The sequence below is a fragment of the Tupaia chinensis genome, unplaced genomic scaffold (assembly GCF_000334495.1).
Source record: "Tupaia chinensis unplaced genomic scaffold, TupChi_1.0 Scaffold143894_1, whole genome shotgun sequence".
Lineage (NCBI taxonomy): Eukaryota > Metazoa > Chordata > Mammalia > Scandentia > Tupaiidae > Tupaia > Tupaia belangeri.
In genome coordinates this window covers 713110-734878 of record NW_006203745.1, presented here as the reverse complement: position 1 = coordinate 734878, position 21769 = coordinate 713110, and the positions used below count along the sequence as shown (strand labels likewise).

The 21769-nt window shown below is 36.1% G+C and overlaps 1 protein-coding gene across 1 annotated transcript in view; it reads right to left on the bottom strand.

The window, feature by feature from the left end:
- Positions 1-9217: 9217 nt before the first annotated feature.
- The window catches only part of LOC102499587 (transmembrane protease serine 11C), a 57467-nt gene continuing 44915 nt past the window's right edge, over positions 9218-21769 (bottom strand). The window contains exons 6-10 of the mRNA XM_006165333.1: positions 20503-20541; positions 17781-17952; positions 15758-16017; positions 13562-13704; positions 9218-9379 (exon numbers count right to left, since the gene is read on the bottom strand). Of these exons, the coding sequence (XP_006165395.1) occupies positions 9218-9379; positions 13562-13704; positions 15758-16017; positions 17781-17952; positions 20503-20541 (776 nt within the window). The remainder of the gene's footprint in view (positions 9380-13561; positions 13705-15757; positions 16018-17780; positions 17953-20502; positions 20542-21769) is intronic.

Here is a 21769-nt window from a genome sequence, read left to right as displayed (position 1 = left end):
CTATATTTTCTTCTGTTTTTAAGCACAAATACAGCATAAATGATGGACGCTCATTACTGAATCATTGCTCCTAGGGAAAATAAAAGGTTAAGTTCTTGGAAGCCAATATACCATTTGCATTATATGTACTCATTTGCAAACATCCGTGTAAAACAAGCCAGTCTCATAAGTTCAGAAAATATGCTCTTCTACAGAACTGAAATAAGAAGGCAGAATGTTATCTTTTTGTTCAGCTGGAAAAGTGCACATAAGGCAACTCAAATCTTTTACTACTTAATGCTTACATGTGTCTGTAAATGGTCATGAAAGTTCCACAAATATAAATTTTGGGGCTACAAATAAATTTTAGCAAGTAGAAAAATTTGCATATAAGGAATTTACAAAGAACAAAGATTGATTATTATTGATGGGAGTAACTAAGGCTCTGTAGAAAATAATTAAAATTGTTTATTCTAAACATTAAATGCAGCAGTTATTTTTATTAAGTTCTGAGAATAGGAGACACAGACACAGTTGTAAATCAGCATAAGGAGTCTTTACATTTGCATGGCCCAAAGAGGTGGGACATCTGTAAATGAGAGAAAGAAAGAGAGAGAGAGAGAGAACTCTCCCAACAAGGCATAGTTGAGGTGAAAGAGGCAGGTCACAGGCCATTTGAATAGGTTGCGGTGGGCGAGGTCACTCTAGGGTCCTGGCATGGTGGAGCTGTGGACAGAGTCACACAACTGGCTGCTACCTTTAGACATAGGAGCTGGAGAGAGGGGGTGGCAGAAAAGAGAATCACTTACTTACTGTTCCCATGGAACACAGTGTGTTTGTGGAGATGGAGGGGTAACCTCACTGGCATCTAGTCTTTGGTTGAGGTCATCTGCTTGGCTGATCCCATAGGATGTGGGGAATAGGGAGGGAGGAATAAGATTTCTCTAGCAGCTGCTAGCTAGAGTAGCTGTGGGTGGGTTGCTTGCCCTGTTCCTTTGGGATGTAGGTGGGTGTGGTCACAGAAGGCTTTGTGTAGCCATAGCCTGGGTAGGGGAGGTTAGAACAAGGCTATGGTGTGTCCTTGACTCTTCCTCTGGGGCAGTTCAGCAATGTAGACATGCTGTGCCCACCTCCTCTAGCTGGGCTTATGACCTGTGAAGGTTATAGGATGCCTAAGGCTGTAGGATGCCCCTCTAGTAAAGACTTTAGGTGTCTATGGTATTAATGAGGCCAATGGGGTCTCCCACTTAGCCTCTTCCTGTATGAAAGTCTTTCCCATTCCAAGCTATCTCATTTTGAGAAATAGGGTCCGTAGATGCAGGGTGGTTTGCTCTCCTCCTCTACAAAGCCATCTCTCTATATAAAGAACATTCTAGAAAATAAGTTTTTGAGGGTAGCAACATTTCTTGCGTAGAAGTTAAAGTATTTTGCATACCGAATATAGTCTATATTGAGAATCTGGAGTTCCCAGTTCTCTTCTGTGACCCTCAAGTCTCCTGAGTCTCATAGCTATTATCTATAAAACTGAGGACATAGTTCTTGAGTTCTCCTTCGTGTTCAAAGTCACTTAATTTTCTTTATTAAAATGTGTTTATTTCTTCTTTTCACTAATGAGAGAAAGAGAGAGGTTCACCTCCAAAAGGATCTTGACACTGTGATCCACCCCTAGCTTCAGGCATATTGAATTGTAGGCATACATGCCATCAGCCTACTCAGGGAGGTCTCCAGACACAAACCCTTAACCTTCCCACATGGGTCAGTCTTGAGCATCATTTTTAACTGTTGTACTATTGTCTGGCCTCTCAAAGTTATTTCCTATATATTATTTTCTTATAGATAGTTTTATATTCACGAAGTGATCTATTTTCATTTGTTGGACATAACTTATTTAATAGTCATAAGAACTATAATTAAATTTTTTTCTTTTATCCATTTATTTAATGAGTATTAATCATGTGCCAGACAGAATTTTAGGTGATTGGTTATTGAGAAAGTCATACTGCATTTTTGCATAGGAAACTGAAAAATAAGTCATGACTTTCCAAACGACCTGATAGGATAAGATAGAGAGCTTGTAATCTCATGGAGTTTACATTTTTAAAATAAGCAGACATTTTAAGAAATGTTATTTGAGGGGCCGGCAGGTGGCATGGTGGTTAAAGGTGCTGGATTCCCAGATGGCTGACTGTGGTTCGAGTCCTGGACCTGGAGGATTGCTTTCTCTCTCTCTCTCTCTCTCTCTCTCTGTCCTTCTGTGATCAAATTGAAATAAAAAAAATGAATAAATGAGTAGAGTTAAATAATTCTTAAAAGAAAACTGATTAATTTGAATTCATATTAAAATCCTTACAGTGAAGAGTTAGTTAAAGAGGACTGTGATAAGGTCATCTTTTTTCTGGTATTGGAAAATGCATTTGCAAGAGAACTTTAAAACATTTGCAAAAGATAGAATTAAAATGAGTATATTGGTACAGAAACTTTGCTATAGGGAACATATGCTCACTAGACAGAGAGAGAGAAAGTGAGAAATCTCTCTGATGAGAGGATGGCCATACTGCAATTCCTTCTCCATTCTCCTATCAGCCTTTTGGGCATGCATGCACATGCATCCAGTGTGAGTTTCAAGCTGTCAGGTCTCGGACTGGAACTGCAGTTGGCCATGTGGGAGTACAGTGTTTTATCTGCTATGCCACCTGCTGGTCCCCATAATGTGCATTTTTAATGAATTTTTTGAAGGTCCCTTGGACAATGACTTTTTTAACAAGATATTCTTGAAAATGATGAATTAACTCTCTAGAAAGCTTTTTTTTAAAGTAGGATTTAAAAAAATATTTATTGAATTACATTTGTTATTATTTTTTAATTTGAACGGAGAGAGACAGAGTGAAAGAAAAAGTGAGGAAGCAAGCTGCCAGGTCCAGGACTTGAACTGTGGTCAGCCATATGGGAGTGTCCAGCACCTTAACCACCTTGCCACCTGCTGGGCTGGTCCCTTCTAGAAATCTTTTTGTACTTTTCTTCTATTGTTTATTTGGTGAAGACTATTTGGTGAAAAAGTGAGGAAGCCAATTATTTCTACTTAAACTATGAGATCTTCTAAGAGGAGTAAACAAATTATGCCAAAAACAATCAGGACAATGCTAAATGTATTTTCCAGTGGCGTAAATAAAGGCAGTATGGCCAGAGAAAGATCCCTGAAAATCAGCAAAAGCCAGCAGTCAGAGCAAGAATATGAGAAATCAGAGCTCAACGTGAAAATGTTAGTAAGAGCAACACATTGTATTAAAATTGATCTTACTAAATATTGAATTACCTGATAATGGTACAACTACAAGTCACAGCTGAGTACAAACAAATACAAAGGTTCTTAAAGAGATGCCAGATAATTCAGTTGATATCAATAACAAAGATGAAAGGAGAAACTGAGAAGTGAACCTTATGTTTGTTAATATTTTACTAGATTACTAGTAAGGAAGGATTACTAGACAAAGTTTACTTCAACATGTGCACCTTGTGATATATGGGTAATGTTTAATATGTATTTCATAAACTTGATAATTATTTATATTCAGTGTATTGAATTATTACTATTATTTAAAAGTTATTTTTGTTTTATAATATTTGATTCACAAATGAGGATTTTATACATTCAAGATGTACAATGTGATGATTTGATATATGAGTATATTGAATAAGTTATTATCATCAAATTAATACATTCATTGTCACCCATGTTGTATATTAGATCGTTAGAATTGTTCAAATTATAATGGAAAGATTATGGCCTTTGATTAGCATCTCTCCATTTTCCCCAACCACCAGCTTTTGACAGCCACTGCTCTACTCTCTGTTTCTATAATTCTACTTTTAAAAAATTTGCTAGACAGTGTCTGTGCTCACCTGAGAGAATTAGAGGGAGAGTGAGAATGAGAGAGTGTGAAAATTAGAAAGCACCCCTCTCCAGGGCGGATGGCCACAGCACAATTAGTTCTCCACCATTCTCCTCTCAAATTTCAAACATACATGTACACATTCCCAGCATGCTTTTTGAGCCACAGGGTCCAGGATTTGAACTGTGCAATTGTTCATGTGGGATCCAGCCACCTTAACACTATACCACAGGCTGTCTCTGAATTCTCCTTTTTTAGATTCCACATGTGAGCTCATACAGTATTTGTTTTTCTGTGTCTGGCTAATTTTACTTAGCATCATATCCTCCATTTATAATATCCGTAACATCCATCCATATTGTTACAAATTGAAAGATTTTCTGCTTTTTAATGGGTGGATTAATGTGTGCATGTGCACGCACGCACACACACACACACACACACACACACGAAAATGTAATTAGAGTATTTCTTACCCTATGCAGAATGCGTGTTTGTGTGTGTGTGTGTGTGTGTGTGTGTGTGTGTGTGTGTGTTGGTATCAGATTTTCCTACCCATTCATTCATTGATAGACACTTAGGGGTTCCATATCTTGGCTAATGTGAAACATGCTACAATGAACATTAGAATACTGATATCTCCTTGAGCTATTGCTTTCATTCCTTTTAATATATAACCAGTGTTAAGACTGCTGGATCATGTGGTAGTTCTTCCATAAGTGCTATACTAATTTACATTCCCATCAATGGTGTACAAGGGTTTCCTCTTTTCTACATCCTCAGCAACATTTATTACTTCTTGTCTTTTTGATAATAGCCATTCTAACAGGTCTGAAGTGATATCTCATTGTGATTTTAATTTGTGCTTTTCTGATGATGAGTGATGTGAATAGCTTTTCATATACCTGTAGCAATTTATATGTCTTCTTTGGAAAATATCTTTATTCAGATCATTTGCCCACTTTCAAATCATGTTTTTGGGTTTTTTTTTTGGCATTGAGTTGTGCAAATTTCTTATATATTTTGGATATATGGTAAGTTATATATAGTTTTTTAATTTGTTTTGTGTTTGTTTGTTTGTTTTGGAGAGATTTTGCTATAGGGTATGTGCGCTCGCCAGAAAGACAGAGAGACAGAAAGCAAGAAATTACCCCCCCCCCAGGGGGAATGGTCATGCCACCCCCCCCCCAGGGGGAATGGCTATGCCGAAATCCCTTCTCCTCCATTCTCCTCTCAGGATCTTGGGCACGCACGCACATGTGCCCGGTGTGAGTTTAAGCTGCTGGGTCCAGGACTCAAACCGTGGTCAACTACATGGAAGTCCAGCGACATAGCCATTATGCCAACTGCTGATCCCAGTTATATATATAGTTTTAAGTTACATATAGTTATATATAGTTGTAAGTATTATATAGTTATATAAATTATATAAGTTATATATAGTTTTAAAATATTTTCTCCTATTCCATAGGTTGTTTTTTCATTTGTTAATAGTTTTATTTGCTATGCAGAAGTATATTAGGTATTTATAGTCCCAATTGTTTATTTTGTTTTGTTGCCTGTGGTTTTGGCATCATATTCAAAACATTATTGCCAAGAAGACTGTCGGTGACTTTTTCTTTATATTTTCTTCTAGGAATTCTGTTGTTTCAGATATTATAGTTAAGTCTTTAATCCATTTTTAGCTAGTGTATGCCAAAATATTTTTTAAAAAGTATATAATCAAGTTACTGAATGGTTAAGGAAAATTGTGTAAGAAAGGCATCTAATTTCATTCTTTCACATGTGTTCTCATCATGAACTCCTGTCAAATATTATTTGTAGCAAGAATGCCCATATCTGAGGAGACCCAGTAGTTATGACACTGGTTTCAGTGAGAAAAGACTATTATTAGTGTTATCACTGACAATTTTCACTTGTAAAGAGGATAAGAGAATATACACTGTAGTAGCACAACGATTGACTCAACTTAAACCAGTCTTATTTATTTTATTTATTTTTTTTAGAGGTTTTTACTATAGGGCACATGCACTCATCAGAAAGAGAGAGACAGAGAGACAGAAAGCGAGAAATCACCCCCCCCCCCGGGGAGGGAGCCCCCACCAATCAACCCCCCGGGGGATGGCCACCCCACAATTCCTTCTCCTCCATTCTATTCCCAGGATCTTGGGCACACACGCACACACACCTGGCGTGAGTTTAAGCCACCAGGTCCGGGACTCAAACCGTGGTCGACTACATGGGAGTCCAGCGACATAGCCATTATGCTAACTGCTGGTCCCAAACCAGTCTTATTAAGAGGTACATTCTTAAATGTTTTAACTTAACATACATGTCTTATGTTAAATTCTTTCCAAGTTACAAAATAAATATCTTGTATTTTTCTTCCTGTAGGAATTGTATATCCTCTGTATACACAAATAAATTTGTAAAGAGGAGTAGTGGTAGCTTAAATCACTATTCTGTATTGTTTTTTCTCAAGAAAACCGAATATGTACAGCATGCAAAGTCTGTGACTGAAGACTTAACAAACACATGAAAGTATAGAATCCTTGTTTATTGCACTGGGTAATAACTGTTATTACTATTAATTAATTAATTGACTGATTTCAAATGCTCCTCCCTGACCTGAGAAAATGCCAATCAAGAGCCCTACCTCATGGGACCAGCAGTTAGTATAATGGCTATGTCGCTGGACTCCCATGTAGTCGACCACGGTTCAAGTCCCGAACCTTGTGGCTTAAAATTCACACCATACGCATGTGCGTGTGTGCCCAAGATCCAGAGAGGAGAATGGAGGAGAAGGGACTGCGGTGTGGCCTTTCGCCCTAGGGGGTGATTTCTCACTTTCTGTTTCTCTGTCTCTGTCTGTCTGGAGACCACACACGCCCTATAGAAAAAAACCTCTCCAAAAAAAAAAAAAAAAAAAGAGCCCCATCTCTTTCTTCACCGGAGTGGTATCTGATCCAAGCTGATCAATCAGAGGCATCCTAGGACTTTTTCTTACTGGAGTCAGTGGCCAACAGGGCTCTGATTTTGTCTAGGGCTGTTAGCTTAACATTAAGTACATTCTATGCTGAGAACCATTGGACACACCTTTGCCACCTCTGGGGAAAACTCATGAATAAATACTGAGAAAAAGGAGAATAAGATGTTACTCAAGATAGAGACACTATCTGAACTCCTAGATCCAGTCTCAGTGGTGCCAAATGATGAACTCTAAGTGGTTTAGTTAGATGAACCGTTAAACATTTTCTTTTTATTTAAGCTAGTGTTAATTTTTGTCACTTGTAACTAAAGAATTATTACCAATATGCATATAGTTTTGCTTATGCTTAATTTCTAAACATTGAAAGATAGACTACTAATTTTTATAAATGTGTAATAAGATATGTTAAAATATTTTAAAAGCAAATAATGCTACTGATTTAACTCATTTATAAAGTTTATGATAAATATTACATCTTAAAATACTGTACTAGATAGGGCCTTAGTTAAAGTATAATACTGAACATAACATAGTTATTAAATGTGTGATCTCTGTAATCCAGTTGTCTTGTTTTAAAACATTATTTCTTCCATGAGTGAGAGAAACAGAAAGAGAATACCCCCAATAGGGTCTTGACTCCATGAACTAGCTCCAGCCTTCAGCCAGACCTGGATTATGGGCAAATATGTGTCTGGCATATTCAAGGAGTTCCCCGGCTTGAACCTGGAACCTTCCCATGTGGGATTGTGTTGTAGAGCATAGTGATTTACTGCTATGCCACCATCTGGTCCCCAATTGTCTGGTTTTGAATCCCACTTCAGTCAATTATAAATTTTCTGGTTTTTGGAAATTACTTGATTTCCCTATATACCTCAGTTTCCTTGTCTATAAAATTGGGCTGAAAAGGAAAAACAAATCCTCACAGAGTTTTTGGGAAAGCTCAATGTAATAATTTATGTAAAATGTGCCTGGCTCATGGTAAAGACTCAATAAATGTTAGCTAGTTTTAATGCAATGGGGGGAGTTACGAAAAATTTACATCATAATAAGGGCTATTAATGGTAGCAGCTGGATTGTCAGAAAAAGGTGAATTTCTATAGAAATACTGATAGATTAATTGCAGGAAAGGACTCTGGTGAGATATTTTGATTTTTTTTTTTTTTGAGAGGTTTTCGCTATAGTGCGCTCGCCAGACAGACAAAGAGAGACATAGAGACAGAAAGCGAGAAATCACCCCCCAGGGGTGGATGGTCACGCCACAATCCCTTCTCCTCCATTCTCCTCTCGGCGGGATCTTGGGCACGCACACACACGTGCTCGGAGTGAGTTTTAAGCCACTGGGTCCGGGACACGAACCACGATTGACTACGTGGGAGTCCAGCGACATAGCCATTATGCTAACTGCTGGTTCCCTCTGGTGAGATATTTTGTATAAATGTCAGTTGACCTACTAATTTGGTATAAAAGTGCATTTATAGACCTCTGTGCCCTCAGTTAAAATGTTTCTATATGGACAAAAGGAAAGTGAAGTGGAAACCACCTTTTCCTATTATTTATTCTAGTTGATAATTTGTGTTACTGAGGAATTTTAAGAGTTTGCAGGCATGCACTATAACACTATTTTCAATGCTTTATTCAAGCCACATATTGAAGCAGAGCCATATGTTTGACAGTAATGTTACTGAGTGTGTGTTTAATGTGAGAACTATCCTTTGGCTTTATTTGTATTTAAAAAGAGAATGTGGAGAATTCAACAAGCAATAGTGATCTATTCAGTGTACCTCCTGGGGTTTTCATGTTGTTTTGTATAACTCAAGGTGAAGAAGACTTATGCCTTCAATATCTATCAGATGACACATCTAATGGAAGAGATTAACATTGTTCCAAGGAGCAGAAAGAAAATAGGTGGATAGACTTTTAAAAGTAACTTTTATAAACAGTATTACTTTAACTCACTAGATTACAGTCCTGTGGAATACATATTGATTATTTATACATTCAGAAGAGAGTTTACTGCTAACATCTATGCTATAATTTCCTGAGGAATCTGGATCTGCAATTTAGCAGAGAATACTTCCTTAATAAATTATAATCTATATTTACTTACATAATTGCCTTCAATCTGGAAAGCAATAAAAGGGAAAATTATATGTCCTGGTCCATCAGTCTAACTAAGCCCTCATAAAAATCTAATAAACAACAACAGAATGTTCATAGTTCATAACATCTATGTGTTTAAATTTGCAACTTTAAATGAACATAAGGAAAGGTGGTATGTACGGTAAATGTGGACTTAGAATTACAAGCATCATCGAGAAGCATATAACCTTTGATCTTTAATCTATAGAGAACTTCTACATTAGAGACCAGTTTTGGACATGATCCAGTCTCGATAGTATGTCACTCGAGTATAGACACCAGGCTTGTTTCGAAGAGCACATTCATCTCCCCAGCTTACAATGCCAGCCAGGAACCAGGTGCCTTTAGAATCTTTACCAACCAATGGTCCACCAGAATCACCCTAGTGAGAAAAATGATACATATGATTACTATAATTGAAAGGTGAATACCATGCATTTTTCTGTTTTGAAATAAAGATACAAAAAGACAGAAGGAAAAAGAAAACCTTAGATATTTCAATACTATATCATTCTACACCATATTTGTGTTCTATGATCATTTACTTAAACCAAAGACATCAGCATACTTTTTCAAATAATTATTTAATTTAATTTTATTTATTTTATTTACTTATTTTAAATTGACTAGAGAGAGTTAGAGCATGAGAGAGAGAGAGAGAAAACAAGCCATCAGGTCTGGGACTTGAACTGCAGTCAACCATGTTTTTGTACATTATGGAAAACGTGTATGAAAACTGTTACCTGAAGGAGGTATTAAAGGTATTATTGCTTATTGTAAATCATTGACATGCTGGAGAACAATCTCATTATCTTCCCAAACTCCTCTACTTCCAGACAGATGTTGTATTTTCCCACCACCAGCAATGGATTGTTACTCTTTCATTCTTGTGAACTGCTCTGGTCTCCAGAATTGTGTAATTTGCCTCTCTTCCCTCTGCACTTCATATATTTTTCATCTCCTGATCTTCAGACGATTTTCCCAAAATATTAGAGTACTTTGATATCTGGATTTTCCTTTGCTCTTATCCTTCACATTATCCTGAATAATTTCAACATCTATCAGATGACACATCTAATACCTAGCCCACAATCTCTTGGCCTTTTTTACTCTAATCATCCACATTTTTATTCAGCTTTTCCATGCCACTCTTTGTCATCACCCAGAACTGCTCCACCTCTGAGACACCATTATTCAACATTATGATTACACATACCTACCCCAGAGGATTTTTGTTCTATCTTTTCCATTATTCTCTACTCTTTATCCTCACTACTATCAACCTCACTACTCTTCACCCTTACTAGTTCAATTTTTTAAAGAATTATTTCATTTATTTATTTATTTATATTTAATTTGACCAGAGAGGGACAGAGCAAGAGAGAGAGAGAGAAAGAGAGAGTGAGCAAGCCTCCAGGTCCAGTGCCCCCAACCACCTGCCAGCCCTGTAGTTTAATTTTTGACTCCTTTCTTTTATATAAATGCATTAGCTCATTTCCTACTTCCCATATTTCTTTTTATAGGCTATATTTTATAATTAACTCATACCACGACTTTGTCAACAGCATCCTCAGTTCTTTACCTTGCTTTCCATGACTTGGCCCGAACCATGTTACAAATTTACATCTTCAAACCAAGACTTCTCAGTGTCTCTAGTCAGTTTCCTTTTTAATTTTTCAGGACAGCCATCCCAAACTTTCATTATTTCACAGTTTAAAAAAATCCTGTTCCTTTATTCTAAATCTAGTGTATCACTTTCAAATACACAGAGTAAGTGGAGAGTAACAGGTGCCAAATCCTCCGTTCCTTGTCCTGTCCCTTTTAACTTCTCAACCCACCTACCTCAGCCCATATCTGTATCTACTGTCTTCTCATACAGATGGGTGTATTTCATCTTTATTTTAAATTGAGAGATGATTGACAAGTTAACATTGTATATGTTTAAGATATATATTATGTTTTTTACATGTATATATTGTGAAATGATTCCTCACTCAAACTAACCTATCCATCACCTCACATATTTATATTTTTTTGTGTATGAAAATAGTTAAGATCTATTCTCTTAACAAATTTCAAGTATACAATGCATTGTGTTAACTATAATCACCATGATGTACATCATATCTCCAGAATTTACTAATCATATATTTGAAAGTTTATACCCTTTAGCCAAAATCCCTCCCTATTCCCCAGTCCCCAGTCCCTGGAAACTGTTGTTATACTATTTTAATGAGTTTGCCTTTTTTATGATTCAACATATGAAATCATACAGTATGGTTATAGCTGGCTTATTTCACTTAACATAGTGTCCTCTAGGTTCATCCATGTTTTCACAAATAGAAACATTTCCTTTTTAAAAAAGATCACTGAATAATACTCTATTGTGGTGTCTGGGGGGGGCACAATTTTTAATCCATTAATCTGTTGATGGACACTTAGGTTGTTTCCATATCTGGGCTATTGTGACTAATGGTGCAATAAGGAGCAGTGCAGATATCTCTTTGAGATGCTGACTTAATTTTCTGTGGATATATACCCTGTAGTATGATTGCTGAATCATAAAGTAGTTATTTTTTTTAAAAGAAACTTCTATACTGTTTTCCATAATGGCTGTACCAATTTGCATTTCCCGCTATAGCATACATGGGTTACTTTTCTCCTTATCTTTGCCAATACTTGTTACCTTTCATCTTTTTGATAAAAGCCATTATAACAACTGTGAGGTACTATCTTCTTGTTGTTTTAGTATGTATTTCTTGAATAATTAGTGATCTTGAGGACCTTTTCATATATCTGTTGACCATTTGTATTTTTTTTTTCTGAAAAATACCTATTTTTTAAAGTGGATATCTGCTCACTTTAAAAATCAGATTATTTATTTATCTACTGATATTGAGTAGTGTGAGTTCCTAAGAGTTCTTATAAGTAGGTTTGACAGACTTGATTTTTATAGAATGTGTGCCAGGGTCTAGTAGAGTAGGACAGTTTGGAAAATATGGAAGAAACTCAAATTAATAAAAAATCCAAGTTTCTACGTAGACAGAAGGAGACTGGGTGATGAACACAGGCAAAAGATTAGCTTTGAATAGTAGGATTAACTTGTTTGTTCTGAGCATAGAGGGTGAGGATTAATACAATATAAATATGCCAGGGATAATGGAAGTTAGATAAGTTCTCATATGATTGCTTAATTTTTCCTGATTAATAGGAGGAATTGTCCTATGCTAAAGAAGATAAGTGCATAGTAGAATAGGTAGGTAAAAATATAATAAATGTTTTACATCTCACAATAAAAGATGCATTAAGGAATTATATAGTTTGTAAAGGACTCAACTGTGATTATATGATTCTAGTTTACAAGAAGGGAAGTTTTCTTCTTGTAGTGCTTAGTAACTCACACACAAGAACAAGTAAAGTTATTAGATTGCTTTATGGTGGAAGATGGGTGTGGGGGAAGAAGACGAAGTTACTGAGGGTGCTGTCAGTAGAATAATTGAAAAAATAAAATGTGGATCCTAGGCTGTGCGAGGTTTGGAGAGAATTATGAGGCTAGGGGTGATAGATGAGAGAAAATCAAGAGGAACAGGAATTTAAGTTCTCCATGACATCAATGAATTAGTTTAGTGGGACAGTTTAAAATACAGAAATCTGTAATTAGAGATATTAGTTACATTTAGCAAATGCTTGTTTTTGTGACTGCTAGCTCCTAGAGTATAGGAATATGCTCTATTCATTTTAACTTCCTTGCACCAAGGACAGGGTCTGGCACTTAGATAAGTAGTCAATAATCACCACATGGAAGAAAGAATGAGTAAAACAATACTGTTTATCAGTAATTCTGCCTGCCTAGATAACTACAAAAGGGCAGCACTTTTGTTAGCTCTAGGACTATTGCTTAGATACACAACAGGGCTTTGGGAACACAAGGAAAGGCAGTTTAGGATAGAGTTCAGACTACAGGCACCAGAGCCCAGTTTCCTGCATTTAAATCCCAGTTCTGCTACTTAATACCCGTGCAAGTTTGTACAAGTTACTTTATCCCTTTATTTCTGTCTCCTCCTCTGAGAAATAGGGTTTACAATTGTAAAACCTATTGCAGAGGATTGTCATAACTAGAGTAAACTAATATTATAAAGACCTTAAAGTGGTGCTTATGGCGCACTATATAGAGACGCTATAGAATGGTGATTAAATAAATAAAATATTCAGGGTGTTGGAACCACATTATGAAAGCTCCATGAGTGTTAGGTTTAGTATTAGACCCAATAAGAAATAGTGAAAGGCCAATCAAACAAAAGAGATCAATAATCCATTTCATCTCTTCATTGCTTATTTTAAATTGAGTCTTTTCCCCACTCCCACTTACAGCTTCTTACAACAATAAGGATGATTACTTAATGAGACCTATTAGATAACAATGTAATTTTAATGAGATATTTTGACTATAAAACATACTTAAGCCTTTACAAATTGTCAGTCTCTTGAGAAAATTGAACTAGTTAATTGGAAATTTAAAACTACAAGAAAAAAATCTTCTTGAAAACGGACTAGGCAGATCTACCTGGCAGGCATCCACATGTCCCTCCAGGTACCCAGCACACAGCATTCCAGGTTTGATGACTCCTCCATATACCTTTCCACTGTTGCAAGTCTTATTATCTATAATTTTCATTAATCCCTTTTGGAGTATATTAGGACTTGTTCCTAAAGGAAGAAAAGTTACTTACTTTGTGCTAAAGTCAATATTACTCTCTGTCTAGATTATTAATATTTTAACTTTAACACTATGTACAATTTCCAAACCAATGTAAAATATACTTTTAATTAATTTATTTTACATTATAAATCTCTACAGTGGACAATATGGTTTTTCAGTGCATGCATGTAATACATGATAATCGAATCAAGGATATTACCATATATATAATTTTCTTTTTTTGCATCATTTTATTTTACCTATACAGAATTTTCAACAGAGAATTTTACATTATTTTTTCTGTTAAATGCTTTTTTCTCTTTGTCCTTCCCACTCACGCTCTGTCATCTACTTTCCTCCGCTTTTATAAAAATTCATGATAGAGAGCATGCAAGAGAAAGAGAAAGAGATCTTCTATGTGACTTGGTCATTCTACGATCCCCTTCCTCCAGTTTTCCAACCCACCAGGATCCTGGGCAGGCATATATGTGCCTGGCATATATTCAGAATGATTGGACTGGGAACTTGAACTGTGATGAGCATGTGCCTTCCAGCTCCCCAGTTGGATATTCTGCCTAGTCTCCACAGAAGCTAGACCAACAATTTTTTTTCTTTTAGAGAGATGTTTGCTGTACAGTGCATGCACTTGCCAGAGAGACAGAGAAAGACAGAAAGTGAGAAATCAACCCCTCTCCTCCAGGGGATGGCCATACCACAATCCCTTCTCTTCTATTCTCCTATCAGGATTTTGGGCACGCACACACATGTGCCTGGTGTGAATTTGAAGTTGCCAGGTGGGATTCGAACTGCAGTTGACTAGGTGGGAGTCCAGCAGTGCAACCGTTATACTATCTGCTGGTCCCATTAAACATATGTTTTAATTAAGCTTTTTCTTCCTATCTTAATAACAAAGACACGTTTATGAATACAATATTCTACTGTTAAAAATGACCATGTTTTGAAATAGTGTATAAATTTATAAATGATGTGATTTTCCCCTTTTGAATTGCTTTGAGATTTTATGTTTGTTACATGTATACATTAGAAAGAAAAACAAAAATGTCAGGCCAGATGAATGCATTTTATGATTTTAGATTTTCTGCTAAATTTGTTACTATAATTCTGTGTCTTTGAACTAATTATACTTATGTTTCTGCTTTCAAAACATAAATAACCATTATGCTCTTTTGTTATTAGAGTCGAGGGCAATCACATATTTTAATGATTTTTGCTCAAGTATCATGTAATTACTGAAGGATGTGCATTCCACCTCATCAAATGTACACAATACTTTGGAGCCAGCAGGTGGCATGGTGGTTAAAGTGTTGTACTTCCACATGGTCTGTTGTGGTTCAAACCCTGGACCTGGTGGCTTGAAAATCCAACACTAGGTGCATGGTATGCATGTCATTCTTTGCTAAGAATGTGAGGGCGGGAATATTTGCCTATTTTATTTGTTAATGTATCCAATTCACCTAGACTGGTATCTGGAAGAAAGATGTTAATCATAATAAATGTTTAATGAATAGGTGCGTGAATGAAATGAAGGGAAGTGAATTACATATTCAAGTAATACATTTCTGTCAAAACTTCCATTGTTTAGAAGAATTATGGTAAATAGACCATATAAAATTATACTTTCTGCATGAATGTTGAGAATGTTGTTGAGAATTGTTTTCAAACATTGCATATTATCCTCTTGAAAATGACCCAGAGAGAGGACAGCAGGTGGTATGATGGTTAAGGCACTGGACTCCCACATGGTTGATCATGGTTCAAGTCCTAGACCCAGAGGCTTGAAAATCATGCTGGGTGCATATGCATGCATGCCCAAAGTCCCAAGAGGAAAATGGAAGAGAAGGGACTGTGGTGTGGCTATTCCCCTGGGGGTTGATTTCTCACTTTCCCTCTCTTTTTCTCCAGCAAGCAAAAAATCTTAAAAAAGAAAGAAAGAAAAAAAGATCCAGAGAAAACATTTCTCAGGGTTAGTTGTTGTCCTGAGTATTATTTTTTTAGTTTCTAAAACTCAAACCATGTAATGGAGGGAGGTTAGGAACTCACCATCAGCCTTTAATGTTCCCCATCCAGTGACTACCACATCTGAATTGGGTGGGAATGTGTAAGTAGCTTCTGGAAGACATGCTCTTCGGATGTTGCTTGAATATAATACTGGTGAAGACAGATGCACAACAGCAATGTCATTATCGTGTGCGGGGTAATGGTAGTTTTCATGAATTATAATGTCCTTGATACTTCGCTGTGTTTGTGGATCATTTAAAAGAAGCCCAAAACTAACATTCCATCCTTGGGGATCACTGACCCTAAAGAAAATAGATTTATTCATTAAAAGTTCTGTATATTAGAGTTGTGGGGCTTAATCCCTTACACTTTGAAAAATAACTAGGTATGTTTTGAATTCTCACCGTGCTTATAAGCATTTAAAGGTAAAGCCATATGTAGGAGGAAAAATAAAAATAATAATGTGAACTGATTTCTAATAACTCAATAAGCTATATATATGTATATATTTTATTATCTATTGATGATAATGTGTTTTATATCCTAAACTGGACTGATGTGAAGTGTATTCATGTTTGATAAATTCAACTCACAAGCAAAGTGATGCATAGTGATTAATTGTATAAAATAAAATAATAAAAAGTAATCAATGGAAACTACATTTATTTCATGTTTTCTACAGGAAAAACGCAGGATTTAGGAAGATAAATATGATAACACAAAATAAGATTAAATAAAAAGTTGGACAAGGAAATGGGACAGAATAGTACTTATGAAAATTAAGGAAATATTTGATACCCCCTTTTTAACTATTAAAAGCTATGAAATGGAAGATATTTTTTACTTATTATTTGATAATCAAGGATTTGTAAATTAAATGTTGGAAAACAGTGCTGATGAAACATCTTCAAACTCTGTACTGAAGAAGCATTAATAAGCAAATGTAACTTTAAAGAGAACTGATCAAGTTTGAGAGGGATTTTTGTTTAAAAAGAAACCAATCAGTGATACATACTACCAAAGGGAGTTATTGAAAAGAACTATCAAATAAAAGGGTAAAAATCTTTTTGGTAAAGGAGGACAAATTTTGGTGCAATAATAAATCCTTTAAAGGAATCATCATTTCAAATAAGGCTCTACATATGTAAGAGGATATAGTATGAATACTTACCTGTGATTAAATAAATATAACCAAACAAAATAATGGTGAGAAAGACATAGAAGACACATATTCAGTTTGGAATTTATAATTTGCATGTGTATGTAAGTGAAACAACCTGATGTCATCTATGTGCCTGTCCACTCTTGTGCTACAGTTCAGTTATTCAGTACTGGTTCTTGTTGAGTTGAATTCTTACCTGGAGCAATCATTCAGAACCCCCTACCTAAGATACTAATTTCTTGGCCCTTAACAGTAGGTTAGTTGGTGCCCTTTGGTCTTTTAGCCCCTAATATTTAAACCTCTTCTGAAGCTTGTATGTAAGGTCCCTACTCACTGGCAGAAGGAGAGGTGAAACCTACAGCTGTGTTGTGGGAATCAACCTCCATTGACTACAGCTTCTGGTCTGTAAGTTACCCTTTGATAGTAAACATTTATCAAGTCTTCTGAGAAATTGTCTGCTTCATTTTCAGTCTCAGAGAACACATAGACACGGTTTCTTTATAAAATCAAAGATAAGTATCCTAGCCTAGTTCTCAAATGGGGGAAATTTTATCCCCCACATTTGGCAATGTTGGGGGACATTTTGGTTGTCAATATTAGGGGAATGGTACTTGATTAAAACTAGGGATGATGCTAAAAACCCTGCAATGCATAATAGTATCCCATAACAAATGATTATCTGCTCCAAAATGTCAGTAATGTCACTCTTGACAAACCCTGCTTTAACTTGACAATATCTATTACTTTACTGGTAACTAATGGTGTAATTTTGAAACCATATCTCACAACATTGGAACATTGGAAAGTTATAGGCATAGTTATGCGGCCATATTGTTGAAAGACGTTACCAAATTTTTAGTAACCTGATTGGCTTTTGAAGCCTTCACAAACACCAGGCCTTACCTTATGAAACAGTGAGCAGCAGTGACAAGCCAGCTGTTACTAATCAGAGTGGCTCCACATCGGTGCACACTGTTCTCTTGAAGGCTAGCTTGCCAGGGCCATTCCCCTTCCTCAGCATCCAGGCCCCCTGCTATTTTGTTGCCAGAGGGAGTTATTGTACGTTGTCCACAACCTGCTCAAAATAGAGTTCATTAGCACTGATATTGCCTATACATGTATATTGACATACTAACCAAGCTCCTATAATATGTCCCTGTTAGCGAATTACTAAGGAAAACCTCACATAAAAGGAGCTCAATAAATGTTTGTAAAATTGAAGTCTATGTAATATAATCCATGAAATATCTTGAAATAAAAATACTTCACTACAAATCCCTTTTCTGTAATGTGTATATTTCAAAGCATTTAGAATGTGAAAAAACTTTCCATAATCAATGCTGGGTTAGAGATTAAAGCAGTGACTCTGAATTAGGGACAGTTTTGTATATTCCCTCCCCAGGAGGTATTTGGCAATGTCTGGAGAAAATTTTGGTTGTTATAATTGGGAAAAGTTTAGGGAGATAGGCTGCAAGTACCTTGTGGGTAAAAGCCTGGAATGCTGCTAAATATCCAGTAATATGTAGGACAGCCATTATGTGGCTCCAAATGTCAATAGTGTTAATGTTGAGAAACCCTGGGTTAGAGAACCATACCAAGAATGAGCATATTTAAATGAACTGGAAAATTTAGATGGTCAATTGCTTCACCAGATGTTAATTACATGACTACATGAATTTTGAGATATTTTTTTCTTGAGGGTGAAAAGACATTAAATAATGTACAGGGGAGTCATGTAGACTTTTTGAAAGGCTTTCACTTTTAAAACTCTGAAATTCTTAAATTCATGTATTTCTCCTAATTCTAGGTTATTCTCTGATGCAACCTGAACCTCAGTTTGTTTTGGCGACCTCGTCATAAAAATCACTTACTGAACTGGAGCCTTGACGCTTGGTATTTTTGAACGAGAGCGTTTTCACACTGACTCATTTGCTGTAACTCCCTCTTTTGTTTTTTCTCTTTCCACTCCCTTATCATGAACACTACAGAGGATAAAACAAACAATCCAGAACCCAAAGGTATACGATTCCTCCCTATCCTCCCTTCCATTTGGACAACTCCTTAAGGAAGTTAGCTTTTAGACAGCAAAGATGCTTCTGTGTGAGCTAGGAGGACCTCCCCTAGGTGACTCTACTTCCCTGTTTCTGCACTTCCTCAGATTTCAAATCTAATTGAAATCATACATCGGGTTACTTTCTAAATTCTCATTTATTTATGATTATTATGTCTGTTAAGCTTTCAGCCACCACCTCTGCAATATTCCCTTGTTATTACTTCTGCTGAAGTCTTGCATGACATCTTGCAGACTTATGTCAAAATCTTTTTGTAAATTTCAAGGACTTAGAGAATGTAAGATTGCCAAATGATAATTTCAGAAACATTAGTAAATGTACTGAGCTCTTATACCTTCCTACCCTTCTAACTTCTATTCTATCATTTATAACTACAGACTGATATACTTTATGTCACATATCAAAGCACTATTCTTTCTTTAACCCTGTTTCTCTTGCCTACCCCTCCTCTTTTTATTTAATGTATGGTCAAAATTCTAGATAGGGTGAGTCAAATTCAGTGTACTGATATGAATGGTCACTTAGTGTTCCAGTTGAGAGATAGAAAAATTACTGATCTCTTTCTTTCCACTGCATTTATTGCTGTCTTGACTGTCAATTTTCTATGAAACTGACAAATTATCAGTTATGGATTTTGATCATATCTGTACTAAAGTTTTTATTGGAATAACTGCCTTTAAGATGTCTTATTAATAAGTTGCTTGAAGATTGGTTAGTCTATGAGAGAGAAAAATAATCTAAACAGATTGTATTTAAGTTCTAACCAGGTTTCATAGAAATAAGTATGTTATGACTGAGGGATAGAAGTGAGTGGTTGGGTCAGTGTCACCTAGCTCTGCTGGGTGATTCCTGTCTCATCTAGCCACCCAATGAGTCTCAGTCTCCAGATGAAAGTAGTGGTTTTCCTCACAGCTGCACCAGGTTCTGGCAACCTGGCAGATCATATTTCCCAGGGCAGGAAATAGTAGAAGGAAAGCAAAATGCCGTGGCCAACAAAAAAAGAAGTTGCTTACGTGTAAGGCAACTTACTTTTCATACACTAAACGTGGCTTCTGGGATTAGAATTCCATAGTGAGTTCTTTGACCTGGAGTCTTCACAAGTCAGATGTAAATATCTGACATTTACTGAGTTCTTATTGTGAGGCATATGTACTCTTATAAGTGCTTTACTTACATTACCTAATTTTATCTTCACAACAGTTTGGAACTGAGTCATTGAGGAACTTACATAACCTATGTAAATATATCCAGTTAGTGGTAGAGATGAGACTCAAAACTCATGGTTAGCCAATTTTATATTTTAAGTTCTTAATTATCACTACTTGTCTCTAGATTACTTCTGTTGTTACATCATATGATAATGTGTTCCTCATTTTAAGTCCATAAAATCAGCAAATTTAAGGCCAACTACAGTAAAATTCACACAGCTGATTTCCAGAAGAAGCTTCCTATTACAACTTTATGGATGCCGCATTGATTGTTGCATTGAGGTCTTATTTTGTACCCAAAGAATTAAGTTTTGTTAGGAAATAACTTTTTGTTGATGAACTTACAGATATTGAGAAGGTTTTCTGCTTCTGGCATTATAATGTCTGAAAGTGAAGGAATGAAAAAAGATGAAAATATTTACATTTATGAACACATTTTACTTTAACATTCATATCATTTGGTTTTGGGAAACATTATTCTTTAGGCATAATCATTATATATAATCTAGACTATGTAATTTCTGTGTGCATATATCAGTATAGAGGGTAATAAAATCTATATTCATTCTTCTTCTTCTGAAAATATTCAAGTTCCACAATGTAAATTATCTGAGAAAGAGGTCTGTATTCTAGAAACTACTAAAATACATGAAAAAGTGGTGATATTCCACTGTATCCTGAATTCAAATCACTAGAAAACTAAATATAGTCAACATCTTTTATGTTCTACTTTACATCCTCTTGTCTCAGCTCTTATCCAGGGTCTTCAGAAACTCAATGGAAATGGGTATTATGAAAAAACTGTGCATAAATTTCAAGGTTTTTTGTTAAAAATAAACTCGTATTTTGGTTCCATGGTTGTAGAACTTTTTGAAATCCCCTCAGAGTCTAGTCACAGTCATGGGGACCACATATATTTGGGTCAGCTTTATTCAGGGGTAATAAGTCATCCTTCTCAAGTCAAGATTTCTCACTTTCAAAAATAAACTCTCCCAGGTAGAAAACCAGGAAATGAGAGGTTAATGCTGGTAGAACCACTGTCGAATATAAGATGGGCACTGATGAACAGTGCTTCCTCCTTTAGTCATTGGAGAATACAGTTCTGAAATACAATTCATTAGATCTCATGGGATGGGACTAGCTGCCCCTTGTGATAACCAAGGTGTTCTTTTTCAAATCAACTACTGCATGCGAGCCTTTGTCTTAGGTTCTGCTTTTTGAGGAACCAGGCAGAAGCACTCAAGTACCTCTATACCTTAATAGATGGTGCTAGGAGAGAGTACATACATTGTTGAATTGGTGCTTTTTATGTGTGCTGAGTGCATTTTACTATATTTTAATTTTTTAATAGAGATTTTTGCTATAGGGTGCATGTGCTTGCTGGAGAGACAGACAGAAAGCAAGAAATCGCCCCTCATGGGGAAATGGCCATGCCACAATCCTTTCTCCTCCACTCACCTCTTGGGATTTTGAACACACACACACACACACACACACACACACACAGGTGCCCATTGTGAATGATAAGTTGTTGGGCTGGGACTTCGAACTGAGGTTGACTATGTAGGAGTCCAGTAACATAATCATTATGCCATATGCAGGTTCCCTATAT